Source organism: Homalodisca vitripennis, chromosome 5, assembly GCF_021130785.1.
Source record: "Homalodisca vitripennis isolate AUS2020 chromosome 5, UT_GWSS_2.1, whole genome shotgun sequence".
Classification (NCBI taxonomy): Eukaryota; Metazoa; Arthropoda; class Insecta; order Hemiptera; family Cicadellidae; genus Homalodisca; species Homalodisca vitripennis.
The window spans coordinates 39,844,966-39,860,555 of NC_060211.1; the positions used below are offsets into that span (position 1 = coordinate 39,844,966).

Sequence of the window (15,590 nt, forward strand, 5' to 3'; positions counted from 1 at the left end):
ATCATTCTGATTCTGACTTTACATATATAGTGAATTTTGAATTCACACCAAGAACATACCAGGTAAAACAGGTAACAATTTGATGTACATTTGATGTAGTTATAAATTTAATTGGGTGTTAAAATGAACTTTGAATGTAATGATGACATTACAATTCACCAGACTATCTGTGAATTGCAATTAAAAGTAAACTAATTCTAGTCTATGAAATCCTATTGTATGACTTTAACACGTATTACAAATAAATGACGTCCAAATTTTTAGATTTATTATTTTATATTTGAATTGTAACATGAGCAGCCAGAGAGGAGCAATGATAAAACCTCATCTTCAAAATTATTTTAGATTAAATATTAAACTTACTCATATCGAAATACGGTTAGGGATTGATATCTGTAAGATCTTCCTCATCTTTCTAGTAAGATATACAACATAGCTGATCTTTCATATATGACAAAGCTAATGTGTGACTAGACAACCACTGAATGTTATCAATACTTTTTTACTTATCAATACCTTTTTCAAATGGTGTATCATCTTTTAGAGCCTGTTTGAAAAGAAATGTCATTATACATCTTAAATCCTCAAACAATCCTGTGCAAGGCTTGAAATAATGTTGAGGCCCAAAACTGAAGTACAGAGTGCCCCACGAAGAGGTTTAAATGTTTGATTTGATATTACTTGCCCATTTATGCACCAAACATTTTCAAACTCTACACAATTAATAAAGTACATTTTAAAAATATTCTTTGAACATTAAAACTCCCTAACAACTGTAGAAACAAAATGGTGACATATTGAAAATGTTACCATTTTGCTTCCTATAAAACTTCATTTCTTGAATTACCTGATTTGATTACTGCGTTGCAGTTTTAAAGAACGGCTGTTTAATAATGCTCATTGTTGAAAACAGTTTTTTGATTGAAGAATATTGCTTGTGCTATAAAAACATAACCTAACCACCTCCATTACTGTTTTAGGTATGAACAGGTTTTAAATGAAAAAGTCTTGCCTCATTTTACTTCCAGAAAAAATGGTTCCAGAAATGGATCAAGCAATCTTCCAACAAGATGGTGCTCCTCCTCATTTTGTAAATCCTGTCAAGCGATTACTAAATGACAACCTTCATGGCCGTTGGATTGGTCTTGGAAGTAATTTTTTAGATTGGCAACCCCGATCCCCAGGTTTAACTGTGTGTGATTTCTTTCTATAGGGTTACTTAAAGGAACAAGTTTGTACTCGTAGCTTCAATAATGACGAGGAATTAAAACAATCAATTGAAGAGGAACTTTTCCGGATACCACAGAATTTCTTTGTAATAGCTTACAATTCATTTGTTAAGCTCTGTTATTAGTGTGTCATTGTGGATGGATTACAGTTCGAATAATTGTGGACTGTTATTGTAGGTTCTTTATAGGCTATGTTCTAATTTTCTGATTGAAATGTTTTATTTCTCTAGAATATGACAATAAATAATTTTACAAAACCAAAAATACTGTTTTTAAAGTATAGTTTTTCAAAATGTACCACCATTTTGTTTCAACAATTGCTAGAGAGCTGAAATTTTCACGGAATATTTTTAAAACCTATTTAATGAATTATGTAGAGTTTGAAAATGTTCGGTGCATAAATGGGCAAGTAATATAAAATCGAACGTTTAAACCTCTTCGTGGGACACCCGGTATATTCCTCACTTGTAGATCACACAAGTTACCCACTGATAGAAATCTTTTGTCCTGTGCTCGTTTAAGTAATTTCAGCACGCATTTGACACTTGTGTACAACAGTTTTTGCTAGTTCTTTGAACCTCTTCTGATCAATCTCTTTTTTTTTGTTGCAATACTCAGGATTTTGTAATTAATTTTTAGGAATTTTAATATGTGTATTGCAGAATTCCGAAATCCTTTGCTTTTCAGTCTTACTTTCCAAATAGCTCTAGTTCACCTTCTTATTTATTTATTTTTTTTGTTCTCTTAGGACAAGAAGCTTATAAATTGCACTTAGCTGTAAGAACCTTTGCGCTGCTTCCGGAGTGATAGGATATTCAGGATGGGTAAGGTTAGGGAGTAGGGGCCGCCTCCTATCGAGATCCATGAGGAAGAATTAGGGCACTATATCTCAAAGTCATCCCGGAAGAAGGGGAGGCCAGCTCTGAACCAGCCTCTCCAGTCAAAGTAGGCAGGGGGTGGCACACCCTTGTTGAGGTTAACAAGAGCCTCTGAGTAAGGGAATAAACCCCACCAACTCAACAGTCATCTTCTACAGTAGACTAGACCTATCGAATTGCCCATGAACCCCAGAATCTCAACATTTGCGGTTAGTGATGTGCCGCTACTGGACATCCATAAGGTTGCCCAGATTGAAGTGGCACATCGGTTTTTGCTGTGCCCAGTGGTGGGTTCAACTGGTAGGTATAAACCAGCCAGAAGTGATCCCTGCTGGGATCACCTTCTTATTAGTGCAGTGTCTGGAATATGACGCTGTCACAGACTTGACTCCTGAAATCAGCAGTAATGTTTGTCTTAAGAGATAAAGTCAGTGACGAAGAAGCTCAAATGAACTCTTTACATCGTTCTGTGACAGCATCAGATTCCAGATGCTGCACTAAGAGGAAGGTGAATTGGAGCTAAAATCACCATTAACATTGAATCAACACTTACCACCATAGCTCTTTTATGTGTAGTAATGCTAATGCTGATGTCATTTTAGATCAACAGTGTTCTGTATACTGTCAAATAAATATCATGCACACAGAAAAAAATATCAGGAGCATTCATCCAGGCTCAAGGGAAGAAAGGCTGGAGATTTAGGATAAAATTTGTTATGGCAAGTAATATCAATTATGGCTTAAGGGTATGACATGTATTTTAATTAATTGTGATTAAAGAAATTAATTTTTAATGAAATACAATTTAACTCTTCAGCGGTTGCATGGTTGCAAACCTCCACAAGAAATCTATGTATCTGTGCAACAATTTTGGTTTAACCCTTCACGTCACCTTCTTTCAGCATATCTCATTCTACCTACATCCCTACCCACCCACTCCCCTAACAACTTTTAGCCAGTTAGCTGCTCAGGGTGTGTTTATTTTTAGTGGTGTGGTTTATTGTGCTCCATGTGACCAACAATTTAACTTTTCTTACAATCATTTGTGCACCAAGCGATTAAAACTATGATAAATTCTTTAGTGATTCTCCTTTTTTGCAGTCATACTTGTTTGAATTAGTGTTTTAGCATTCTTTTTGTTTATTGAAGAGGATGATAAGGGTGGAGAGGTTCACTTGATATGTTATAACAGTAACTGTGGAGAAGTAGGAAAGGAAAATAGACTGCGTAACAGAGGAAGACAGCCAGCTTATGACGATAAATGTCAACAAATTTTGAAAATAATTTAGACATTCATAACAATAGTGTTGATATTAGCAAAAAAGGAAGAAATGACCAATCTTACAACAAAGTAGAGCTGACTGACCATGAGACTGGTTCAGAAACATTTTTCAAAGAAAGAGAAGAACCTGCAGAGGAATCTTTATTCTTTGAAAGGAGGTGGAATGGTACATGAATGTTGCAAACCTATGTGGCAAAAAGTTTGACGTCATAGTATTATGCTTAGTGAACAAAGTAGTCTCTACCCACCACTTCCAAAGAGTGAAGTTACGGCTGAATAATCACCTCTTGAAAGCTGAAACTACAGTTCAATCTCTGTTTTTTGCTTTTTAGTTTTTTTACTTGGCATATTTATTTTTGATGTTGCTAGAAGTGTTTTGTACTTCATGTATCCCTTGCAGATAATCAATCCTTTAAGAGAGTCCTTATCTGAGGTGTGAAGAACCCAATAGATTAGTATGCTGAGGGAGAATTTAGTTTCGTGGACTATGATTGAATACAGTAATGACGGTTAAGAATTTACATTCCTCAATATTTTGGGTTGGTACCTTAGTTGAAGAACATGTTGAATATGAATGAATTTCATGGAGCAGTGGGACAGTCAGCATGAAGAGCAGAGACTGCGATTTCTCTAAATGACCACAAATCTCAGACACGGTATGGGCAGCTTTTTACATTGTCAGAGTTTTAAATGCTGATTAATTAAATACACCTTTGTTTAAAAGAACCAGTATGGAATTAGTCAAAGTTCATTGCATTTATTAAATGTATGCCCCACTAAAGTGGACTCATATTTACTAAATGGAGTCACTAATCAAATGACAGGTTCTAGTTTCTGTATTCTGATCTTGATCTGTATTCTTAGTTACAGGAGACGGACACACAACACTAACCACAAAAAACTAAATTTAAAAAATAGTTTTGATTAGACAGAAGAAAAGAAGTTACTTAAAGCTAATATCACACAGTTGTTGAAGGCCATGGTAAATTTTAAATAGACTAAAAAGCAATGATGTGATTTGACAAAAGGATGCAATTTGAAGATAGAACAAGGTTACGTAGAAAACATTACAAAATAATATAGCTTTCTTAGAACTTGCCTTTATGAATAAAATGTTGTCAATTAATTACTTATGATTCATACTTTCATTAAGGGTACAACCTCTATATTTATACATATATACAGTATCACATAGTATAATAATTTGTATTGTAAATTCAATGACCATAATGGCACATGCAGTGTACCTATTGATATTCAACTAGCAAATTCAATATTACTATGTTGTAAAGTCCTGAATGTTTCTGTTTGATACTTACAAAACATTACACATTATATTTAGTACTGTTGTAAGGAGTACATGTAGTAATATAATTTTGGAATTCATTGTCTAATAAATATGTCTCTTAATATTTGGTGCTGACTTCAAAAATTGTTTAACATCAGCTTGGAGTAACTTTTAATCTTTCAAATCAAAATGTATTTTTACTTTTAAGTCCTTGATTTTGAAGGATCATACAGGTTTTTGAAGTTGGTTTAATTTTATTTTAAAAACTGTTTTATATACAATATTTACAATATGTTTATGGTTATACTTAACCCTTTGCACGCCATAAGCGAGTTATTTCGCATGCATAAAAGTCCGTACAGCGCCCATAGCGAGTTATATCGCGAACTACATTTTACAACATTAGATAGTTTAAAAGTTGTAGAATTTGCCGCTAGATGGCTGAGAAAGTCACTTTTGCTGCCTAGTGCATTAGCTAACGTGCTAACTGAACGTTTGATGAGTATCGATCGGTAACAGCTGTTTCTTTCTATTCATGTTTGTTTCCCGTACTTCTCGAAACGCCCAAAGCGATTATACTCGCCGCCATTTCGTGAAGCACCGCCAATTCGTGAAGTTCTATCTCTAGTGGTCCTGCTCACTGACAGTTTATGTTTTTACAGTTTTATTAGTTTATATTACGTTTAGTGCTTGTGAACTATTAAAATTATTATTATAGTAATAACTATTATTTATTATTTTGACGTAACTTGTGAATATATTGCCATAATTATGGCTAACGCAGACGATCCGGACTTTGACGATTTCGTTCTTGGGGTTACATACTTTGGACGATTATTCGTAAAGAAAAAACAGAAAACAGTTCGTAAGATTTTTTTCCTGTTTTCCAAAATGTGTATTTATTTACTTATCACACATCATATCTACTTCATGTACCGGTATACGTTTGTAAAAAATTATACAGTTTTATCAAAATAACGTTTTCATTCATTTCATACCTACTGGCCCTAAAAATAGAAAAATATCTATATTTCGTTTAAAAAAATGCCCATAAAAGCATTTCAAGGTTTTTTTATTCTTTAAATCAATTACTTAAACAAATAAAAAAATGGCTTTACAGTTTTCTAAAAATTTTAATATTCAGTAATTTGGCGCTAGGGCAAAACATATACATAATTACTTGGCGTGCAAAGGGTTAAATACTTTCTATTTGCATTACTTAACTCTTTTACATCTTATTACATATGTATATAACATATGTTTTTAGATTTAGAAAACGAGTTATAGGCCTAATACTTTTCGCAACACTAACTAGCTGATTGTCCTCCTCCATACGCTAGTGGATACAGTTACACGGCTCTCTGAGAGAGCACGGGTTCAAATCCCGGGGAGGTCCTATCAGACAGAAGTAACAGCCAAAGTGACTCAGACAAGCCAGCATAGCCGAGAGCCGGGGTTTGAAAGAGATAGCTGATTTATAAAAAACTGGTATACATAGGCTTGACTTGTCTACTCATTTATTTTACAGAAAAGTAGTTTTTTTGTAAAACTACAAAGTCTAAGCCTTATCAAAGTACAAATAACGTCATCTGACGTTTCCGTTATCACAGCCTCCTCCACTTTTGTCTATCATTCCAGGTCTCCTCTTCCTCCACCTGTATTTTCTGTAGTCCCCTTCTCTCTATGTCTCTCCACACTTGGTCCTCCCATCTTCCTCTCGGTCTTCCTCTTGGTCTTCTTCCTCCTTCTCCAGTGCTATTCTAGGCATTCTATTATCTCCCATCCTCTTCACATGCCCCATCCACTGTATTCTTCTTCCTTCCATTGTCTCTTGCAGTGAAACTACCTTCAATCTTTCTCTGTTTATTTCGTTCCTTATTCTATCTCTTCTTGTAGTCTTCTCTATCCCTCTTAAAAATCTCATTTCTGCAGCTTGCAATCTGCTTAAATCATTTTTAGTCCACGTCCGGGGTATTGTTACAATATATTGTTATTAAGTGATAAATATCTTTGGTGTTAGCTTAGTACGGTAGTTTTATTTATTTGAATTTAGGCAACAAACAGTTATAATAATAATATGCCACAAAACATCACTTTCACCATCCACTTTTAGATGGATTGGGAATACTATCTTGATTCAAAGGCCTTCTTCACGTGTTTTCCTTCCGTGTCTGGTATAGTAAGATGACAAGAATGTACAATCTTTTCTCTTAGCTCTTTGATGTATCACGGTTTCGTTTCACAACCTTTACTTTTTAAGGACCCCTCCAAAAAATCTAGTGGAGTAAATTCGGCCACCCTATTGCACCATGTTCATCTATGCATCTTTCAGGAAATTGTTCATTTATTATTATTATAGAAATTTTGAGCAATACCATCTACTGTGGGAAAAAGATTCTGTTCATTTCTGTGACAATTTCAAACAATTCTGTCCCATTAAATTCTCCTTCAAAAACGATCCAACAACTGAATCTACTAGAATTCCGCCCCAAAAGTTTATTTCTGTTCATTTTTTGAATGTGCTTCTACTATCCAATTTGGATTAACATTAGACCAATAACGGCACATAGTAAAGTTTGCTATACCCTCAACTTAAACTTGATCATAGGTAATGTGCGAGTGGCATTAAATAAATAAATAACTAAAGGAGTTTATACCACATATATACACACACACTAGAATCCATACAAGAAGAAGAACATACACCCATGCAATTTTGATAACTTACAATAAACATATATAAGTCAATAAATTTTAAAATTAAGATAAACTAGCAACCTATTTTAGAGTTAACATTAACAAAAACATATCATTATACAAATAAGATAGAAATACATAAACTATTGTAAAATTGAATCATTAGATAAAATAAAGTAATTTCTTTATACCAAATACCACAGAATACATTACATCTTAATATAAAAAACAAGGAGATTGTTATGCAAAGTAAGTTTACAACACCTTGAGTTATAAAGTGAATTTAGATCAGATGGTGACTTTACAATAATGGAATTTATTCTTTTGAATCATGACTTAATATGAGACTGAGAAGAACCTTTTTTGGTCAAGAAATTTATAAAAAAAACACAAAGTTAATCAACATTTGAGTTATTAAATGCAGTCATACATTTTATTATTTGTGTTAAATTGGTGAATCTCCATTTTTTTAAATGAACAGAATAAACATTTACTAGATGATGACCACTTGAATATTGGATGGAAACTAGAACTCTCAGATCTTAAAGGATTAACATTGCCAGTATTAAATACACACTAAACCGACAAGGATGATTGGAAGATGAATAAGTGTCAATGGAACACACAAAGTAAAACTGGATTTGAACTAAAGTAAGATCTACCCAATTTATGATTCCAAATCTTTCACAATTCAAACCTATTTTTTTTGTATAAATTCAAACCTAACATGCACCAAAACCTTTTCTATATTGGATATAATTTTGTTTATGTGCCCATGGCAGTACAATTCACGAAACCCTGTATCATACATGTGACAAATAAACTCAATAATAATTGTAAATAAAACGTTTATTTATTTATATCACTAGCTAGTTAAACAAGGGCAAAGAACGAGTTAATAAATAAAGCAAAATAAAAATTAATACAGGTACAAAAAAGAAAAAAAAATGTTGAGCTACATTGATTTAATTGAATCACAGAGTATGATTAAAATTACAGAAGAACCCTTCACAGCGATTCAGTTGCTATTGCGACAAACTGGCCCTGCCACGCCTAATATGGACAACAACAACCTAATACACACATCTTCGTAGACCACATACCCAACCCAGTACCAAAATCAATGTTCAATTGACATTATCAGTTTTAATTCACTGAGAGGAATCTATTTCCAAAACCAGGAAAAAATACTAGAAGCTTATCTCCAGAACCCAGAGAGCTGAAGCTCTCAAATCTAATTGGCTTTTGTAGAAACCTCGGATTTGAGAGTTAAAAATAGGTAAAAGAGGCACAAAATTCCTTTTAGGACTAAGTAATTATAGGATCTTAAGATTTTTTCCCTCATTAAAAAATACATTATTCGTTGTTTAGACTCCAAAGAATTACTGTTGCCTTAATTTATACCAATTTCAACTATTTTTTTCTCACTTACATAACCAAGTGTGTGCCTGCCTTCAGAATTACAATCAATTATTGTTACCCATTAAATGCAATTCTAAGATTTTAATTTAAAATATTTAGAATTACTTCTATATATTAAAAAAAATATTTGCTCTCTTCTTAGGTAACTATTAAATCATTAATTTTTTTGTATGCCAGAACAATTTTATAGATTAAGATCAATGAAATAGTAATATTAGGAATTTACATTTTTCCTGTATACAAATCTTCTTGCCTTCTTTGTATGTACTATGTTTATTGGTACATAATGTAAGAACTCCATATCCTTTATCTTCACTGTTTTTCTGTGAACCTGGTTTCAAGACACCCCATCACTATTTTAAATGTCAAAATTTCTCATGGAATAACAAAAAATGTTTTTCTCTTTCCTCTGACTTCGGTAAAGGTATCTTAAATAGTTATTATATAATTTTAAAAACAATCCAACTAAAGAATGCAGTATTTTGTATGTGGATTATTGTTTATAAATTGTAGAGTTATTTCCTTTTCAAATAACTTTGTAGAGCACGTGATTGTTATTAAGAACATTCTTATAGGAACAGACTTGAATTAATTTGTTGATTCTTAGTAAAGCTAATCTATTCCCACTTAATAAAAAAACTTATTAATTTGTATTGCATTAGGTTTGCATGACAAAAGTAAGCTGTAAACTTTTTACACCATTTTGCTTCAGTAAAAATGTAATAAATACATAAACACGATGAAAAATGTATACTATTGTATTACACCTTTGCTACAACAAATAGTTAAAAATTACCACTTTGGTCATTTTCAATACAAAATATATGTATTTTTACCTGATAAAGCTAATAAAATAGGTTTCAGAACTGTACCTGTAGTAGTTTTTGAGGGATTCAGGGTTAAACGCAAAAAATTGGGGCACGAAACAATGTTTTTTTAAGTTTGATGTACAATAACTTTGTTAAATTGGTAATAAATACATAAAATCAACAAACATTATTTGTAGAGAATTTAATTCTGAGAAAATTGATATAATCAAAGTCTAAAATAAAACAGAAATAAGTACCAAAAAATCGATTTTATTCAGTATAATACATTACTAGCTGTAAAGAAATACCGTACGGTATTTAGTTAAAATAAAACAAAAACAAAATGTTTGTTCCTTAATGATGAGATAAATTGAGAAAACAAGATTAACTGTTAAATAAATTAGTTTGTAAATAAAAATATCATGTTTTATAACGTTGTATTTTTTTTTTTTTTAAATAAAAATTTACATCAAATGTTCGAAAATAAATGAAGCAAACATTTTCCCATTATTGTTTACTAATCATCGAAATGCAGTTTTTTGTTTTATTAATTTCTAAGTTGGTAACGCACGAATAACAGCTGATCAACAATGGTATTCTGTACTGTTACGTTAGAACTGTGTATTAGTGGTGTTTTTGCAAGCTACAGCAGGAGATCGGGTTCTGTGAATCGTGTTATTAAATGCAATTTTTCTGTGAGTTATAATTCGATTGTTTATTCAGCGAAAAAATGCCTTACTTATTTACATCAGAGGAATACGCTGATATGGTTTTTATTTTGGGTTACTGTAATGGTAACGCTAGAGCTGCTGTACAAGAATATGAACTACGTTACCCTAATAGGAGGATTCCAGATACCAAAACAATTTCAGGAACTTTTCGTACTCTTCGGGAAACAGGATCACTACCAAGTACTAGAACCAATTATGAACGAGCTGTCCAACTTGATGATGATATTGTTATTAGTGCTGTTCATCGCAGTCCAGGTGTAAGTACACGACGTATTTCTAGGCGGATAGGAGTTTCGCAGTCAACGGTGTGGAGGTCACTTAATCGAAACAAATTTTATCCGTTTCATAAACAAAAGGTTCAACATCTACAGCTAGGGGATGGTCCGCTTCGCTTGGAGTTTTGCAACTTTTTGAATATTAATAATCAACTCTACAAGCGTATTTTGTTTACGGATGAGGCACAATTCACTCGGGATGGTGTCAATAACTTGCACAATGAACACTCATGGGCAGAAGAAAATACCTTTAAAATGAGGTAGTGGAACAGAACTTTCAACACCGATTTAGCGTCAATGTCTGGTGTGGCCTTTTGCACAATCGGCTGATTGGACCTTTCATATTACCTGGACGCCTAAATGCTGAGTTCTATTTGCATTTCCTTCAAGAAGAGTTGCCGCAGCTGTTAGAGAATGTTCCTTTACATCTCAGACAAAATTTGTACTACCAGCATGACGGAGCACCTCCCCACTTTTCACGTGCCGTTTCTGCTTACTTAAATCATCAATTTCCTGGACACTGGATTGGTCGTGGAGGGCCTCACCCTTGGCCACCAAGATCACCAGATCTATCTCCATTGGATTATTGCATCTGGGGATGGATGAAAGACATTGTATACAAGACAAAAGTGAATTCTCGTGATGAATTAATTGCCCGTATTATGGATTCGGCTGTGCAGATACAGGGAAGTCCTGAAAAATTAAGAAACGCAACAAAAGCAATACACAAACGTGCTGCAAAATGTATTGATAATGATGGCCTCATTTTCGAACATCTATTATAAAAAGGTGCGTACGGTTGGCCCAACCTGATTAATTTTGCTTAAAACTAGTAATGTATTATACTGAATAAAATCGATTTTTTGGTACTTATTTCTGTTTTATTTTAGACTTTGATTATATCAATTTTCTCAGAATTAAATTCTCTACAATTAATGTTTGTTGATTTTATGTATTTATTACCAATTTAACAAAGTTATTGTACATCAAACTTAAAAAAAACATTGTTTCGTGCCCCAATTTTTTGCGTTTAACCCTGAATCCCTCAAAAACTACTACAGGTACAGTTCTGAAACCTATTTTATTAGCTTTATCAGGTAAAAATACATAAGAATCCACGATATTTCTTACTTAATTAACCTTTCCAAAAGTTCAGTATGGCTTTATTTTACTCTTTACCCAGGAATTCAGGCGAAATCTTTCGCTAGCTGTAACTCGCTAACGAAGCGTTTTCGGACCTATGTTTATATAACATTTTTTCATTATTTTTACTAGTACAATGTGCTGTAGAAGTGGGGGGAGAACTTCATGAATCACCCTGTATATACGATAGGGCAAATTATACATATAACAGTGTGCATTTTACAATAAAATGATCAATGCTTCTAGAGTTAAATGTAATTCATCTAATTACACAATTTAACCAATCTGATGTACTTCAACTATATTATCAAAATACACAGACAAAATATACCAATTCCAATTGACCTTTTTCACAACTTGCAAGACCTTAACTTTGTCCAAACGGTGTAGAAAGGTTAATTACACCTTCCTTTAATTACATCAGAGTGATCTACAGTGAATCTGACTAGAGCAGACAGCACAAAAATAGTCTGATGACAATTGGCGCGATGTTGCCATATCGCTCAAGACCACCATCTGTTCCGTGATGTTGAGGTCAGTAACTTTTCACACACGTACAACTGGCAACACTGCTAGGCCAGGGATGTAGAGTGGGGATTGAGAGCCACTTACCACCATCGGACGTCTTTAGTGCAAGCTGCTCTGGGGCTAAATTCTTGGTTTGACAATCAGGTTAAAACACAATAATAAAAAATTTCATTAGGATAATGAAAAGTGTTTAATATTGAACAATCAAACATTTCTTAAAACCAATTTTACATTTTACAATTTGTGTGTAGAATAAGTATCAAGTTAATACGAACAAAGCCAATAACATTTTATAAAATTATGTCCCTACTTTCTACATTAGTGATTAAAGTACTTATTTAAAATTAAATACAGGAACAGTACATGCCTACTACAGATCAATATTTTGTACTTTCACCTAACAGGACCTGCCTTAAACAAACATGCGATTGTACAGTTCCACAACTTAACACAAAATGCAATTTATGTACTTTACTTTAACTATTTTTATCCATAATACGTTTTATTAAATACTTAATCTTAGTAAAAAAAACTTATGAACCAGCTTATATTTACAGATTTAATTAAGGTCTTACTTAAAATTTTATCCCAATTTCTTACGAATTTTAAACCACTAATTCAAAATAGAAAAAATGTACAATTTAATGGTTTAAGGATTGAAATAAAATCTTATCAAAAAGGTTGTTTTATAAAAAAAACCTTTTGATAAAAAAAAGAGAAATAAATAGGTGAGAAAATGTACTAAATGGATTGATGAGATCAAGAAGACAGGGGAGAGACCATCTTTGTACATGTATTATTTTACTAAATACACTGAACAAAAATAGATACAAAACAAACTACAGAAGTAAGATTACTCTTGTAAACCCCCATAATGGGAATTAAAAAAGTACTATAGTTTAAAAAAGTTACTTTTCTTTAAAAAAATCCATAAGTATAAGATTAACTTAATTTAATAAAAAGGCACTGCAGTACAATATTGATTAATTTCAAAACCATGAAAGTTATGTGATATGATAAAATTACATTAGAACAATAGCCCCAGAAAGAAAAAATTAGTTGTATTGGTTAGTTTGAAAATACCCAATAAAATGTAAAACCCAAAATTAATAAATCGTATTTGACAATTTAATAAACCAACAGTACGGTAATGTCTTTAATTCACTAAAAGGAAGTGTTTGATAAAAAAATAAATTTATTCTGATTTTTTTTTTAATGCATGAACTTATTAAGAATTACTAATGTAAATAAATATTCTTAGATATAAAATGCAAATATCATGGAGATATAAATCTAACGTAATGATTATATTATAAAAAAGATATTATCAATTTTTGAAAATATACATAATTAAAAATACATTAGCACACACTGGCTACTTTTACACAACATAACAGTTTGAAGTAAACTGCATGTCTTTAATACTACTATATTAATACTGTAAAGTATTTATAAAATTACTACTATAAAAGATTTATATAAAATAACAATAAAATGAGTATTGTTTATTTTCATGGCATAAGGCACAAAGATAATAGAATAAGGAAGAAGGTTTATAATCTGCTGACACCTTATTATTATTATTATTATTACTATCCTAATTTATCTGTAAATTGTGATGATTCATAAATGTGACCTTTCTTATTTACTATTCCATATATTTACACATATAATAGAGAGGAATTATTTATATTTAATTAGCAATCGTACATCACAGAAATATAAACCATAAACAATGAATAAAATATTTTAAATGTTTGTGCGTTTTCATGTAGAATACAAAAATACCATAGATTTGATTTCATTAAGAATAAAGGGGTTTTGAAACTAAGCTATTAGATCTGAGATTCAACTTCACTGAATTGAGGGAGCCAATTAATTGTACCACTGTATGTTATACAATTCTCATTACAAACATCGTAGTAAGCGAATTATAACTGCAGTTTACATTTTACATTAAAAATGTATCATTTCATACGACAAAGGGAACACTTATTTACTTTATTTTTACAAATAAACCGCTTGTAAATAACTCCTTTAAACATTTATAAATGAAATACTAAATTAAAGTCAACAGTTGCTTTTTAAAGTAAGAAATAAAAATATGTTCTAATAATGGGAGAAAATTTACCTCTTGAAGAAAGTACGTTTATCTTTTAATAAATTAAGATGGACTTTCTACTTTAGATACGAGATCTGAGTACGGTCGTTTCTGCGTGTAGATGTTACTGGTGGTCTTCTTGTTCTCTGAAACATGACAAAAATTTTAGTTAGAAAAAACAACCAAATCGATTATCCCTACGTTAGAATTGATTAAACTGAAGTCTTTGCCAATGGCATAGTGTAGCGGATAAGGCGGTTATTGCAAAATAACTGAATCAAGCAACGTCGAGCACGGCTGCAGCTTGGATAATTGACCGCTGAGCGATCCTGTCCTTGCATAGTGCTTACAATTGCGAAAATTGAGTTAACCTCCATTTCACCTTCCGCTTACGGCAACATCTAAAATCTCTGACTATACTAAAGTCTAGCTAATACTAAAGTAAAAATACTTTTGAGATTGTTTACATCTATTTCAGTAAAAAATATATTTTCATAAAAATTATTTTTATTCTCGATGAAAATTAAAAATTGATTTATTATTGCCAAAAACTGGATATTTTCCAATAGCAAATAATTTTTGTTAACAATTTCACTGTTGCTCTATGTTGAGTGAGCTGCTTTCTTTCCTTTCTATTTTACGCTGCAGGGAGTCTGCCACAGTCAACAGGTTAAACGGTTTTTTTTACATTCAAACAAATTACGTTGACTCACAAAAATAGTTTTAGTTTATCATTCAAGTTTTTGAATTTGAAAAAAAATCTTTGTTTATCTCACATACAAATATTTTTACTAGTTATTTACTTAACAAAACAATAATGTATACTTTCAGAGAAAAGATTATATGCAATGGCACACATTTAGAGCTCATCTTGTGGGTGTGACAATTAACACAAAACATTTTTGACAAGTTCTGAAAATTGGATGATCATTTTGAATATTTAACAGATGTGGAGTTGATTACGTCATGAAAATTACAAGTGATAAAATTAAAAAAAAAAAAAAAAAAAATCTATGGTATATTGTAAATCTTTTCTAACATTACATTCCTCCATTTTATTTCGGTCTCAAAAATCAATTAAACAAATACTATAAAATTTGTGTGTCTTGTTTTATATTAAGAAACACTCAATATACTAAGGGCACTAAGTATATGTGTATCCTGCCAGATATTTATCTATCACAGATATGTGAGTGTGTACACTGAG

At 31.9% G+C, this 15,590-nt stretch overlaps 1 protein-coding gene across 1 annotated transcript in view; it reads right to left on the reverse strand.

The window, feature by feature from the left end:
* Nucleotides 1-12,453: 12,453 nt before the first annotated feature.
* The window catches only part of LOC124362044, a 52,797-nt gene continuing 49,660 nt past the window's right edge, over nucleotides 12,454-15,590 (reverse strand). Inside the window, exon 4 of the mRNA XM_046816200.1 lies at nucleotides 12,454-14,529. Coding sequence (XP_046672156.1) covers nucleotides 14,447-14,529 — 83 coding nt within the window. The 3' untranslated portion in view covers nucleotides 12,454-14,446. The remainder of the gene's footprint in view (nucleotides 14,530-15,590) is intronic.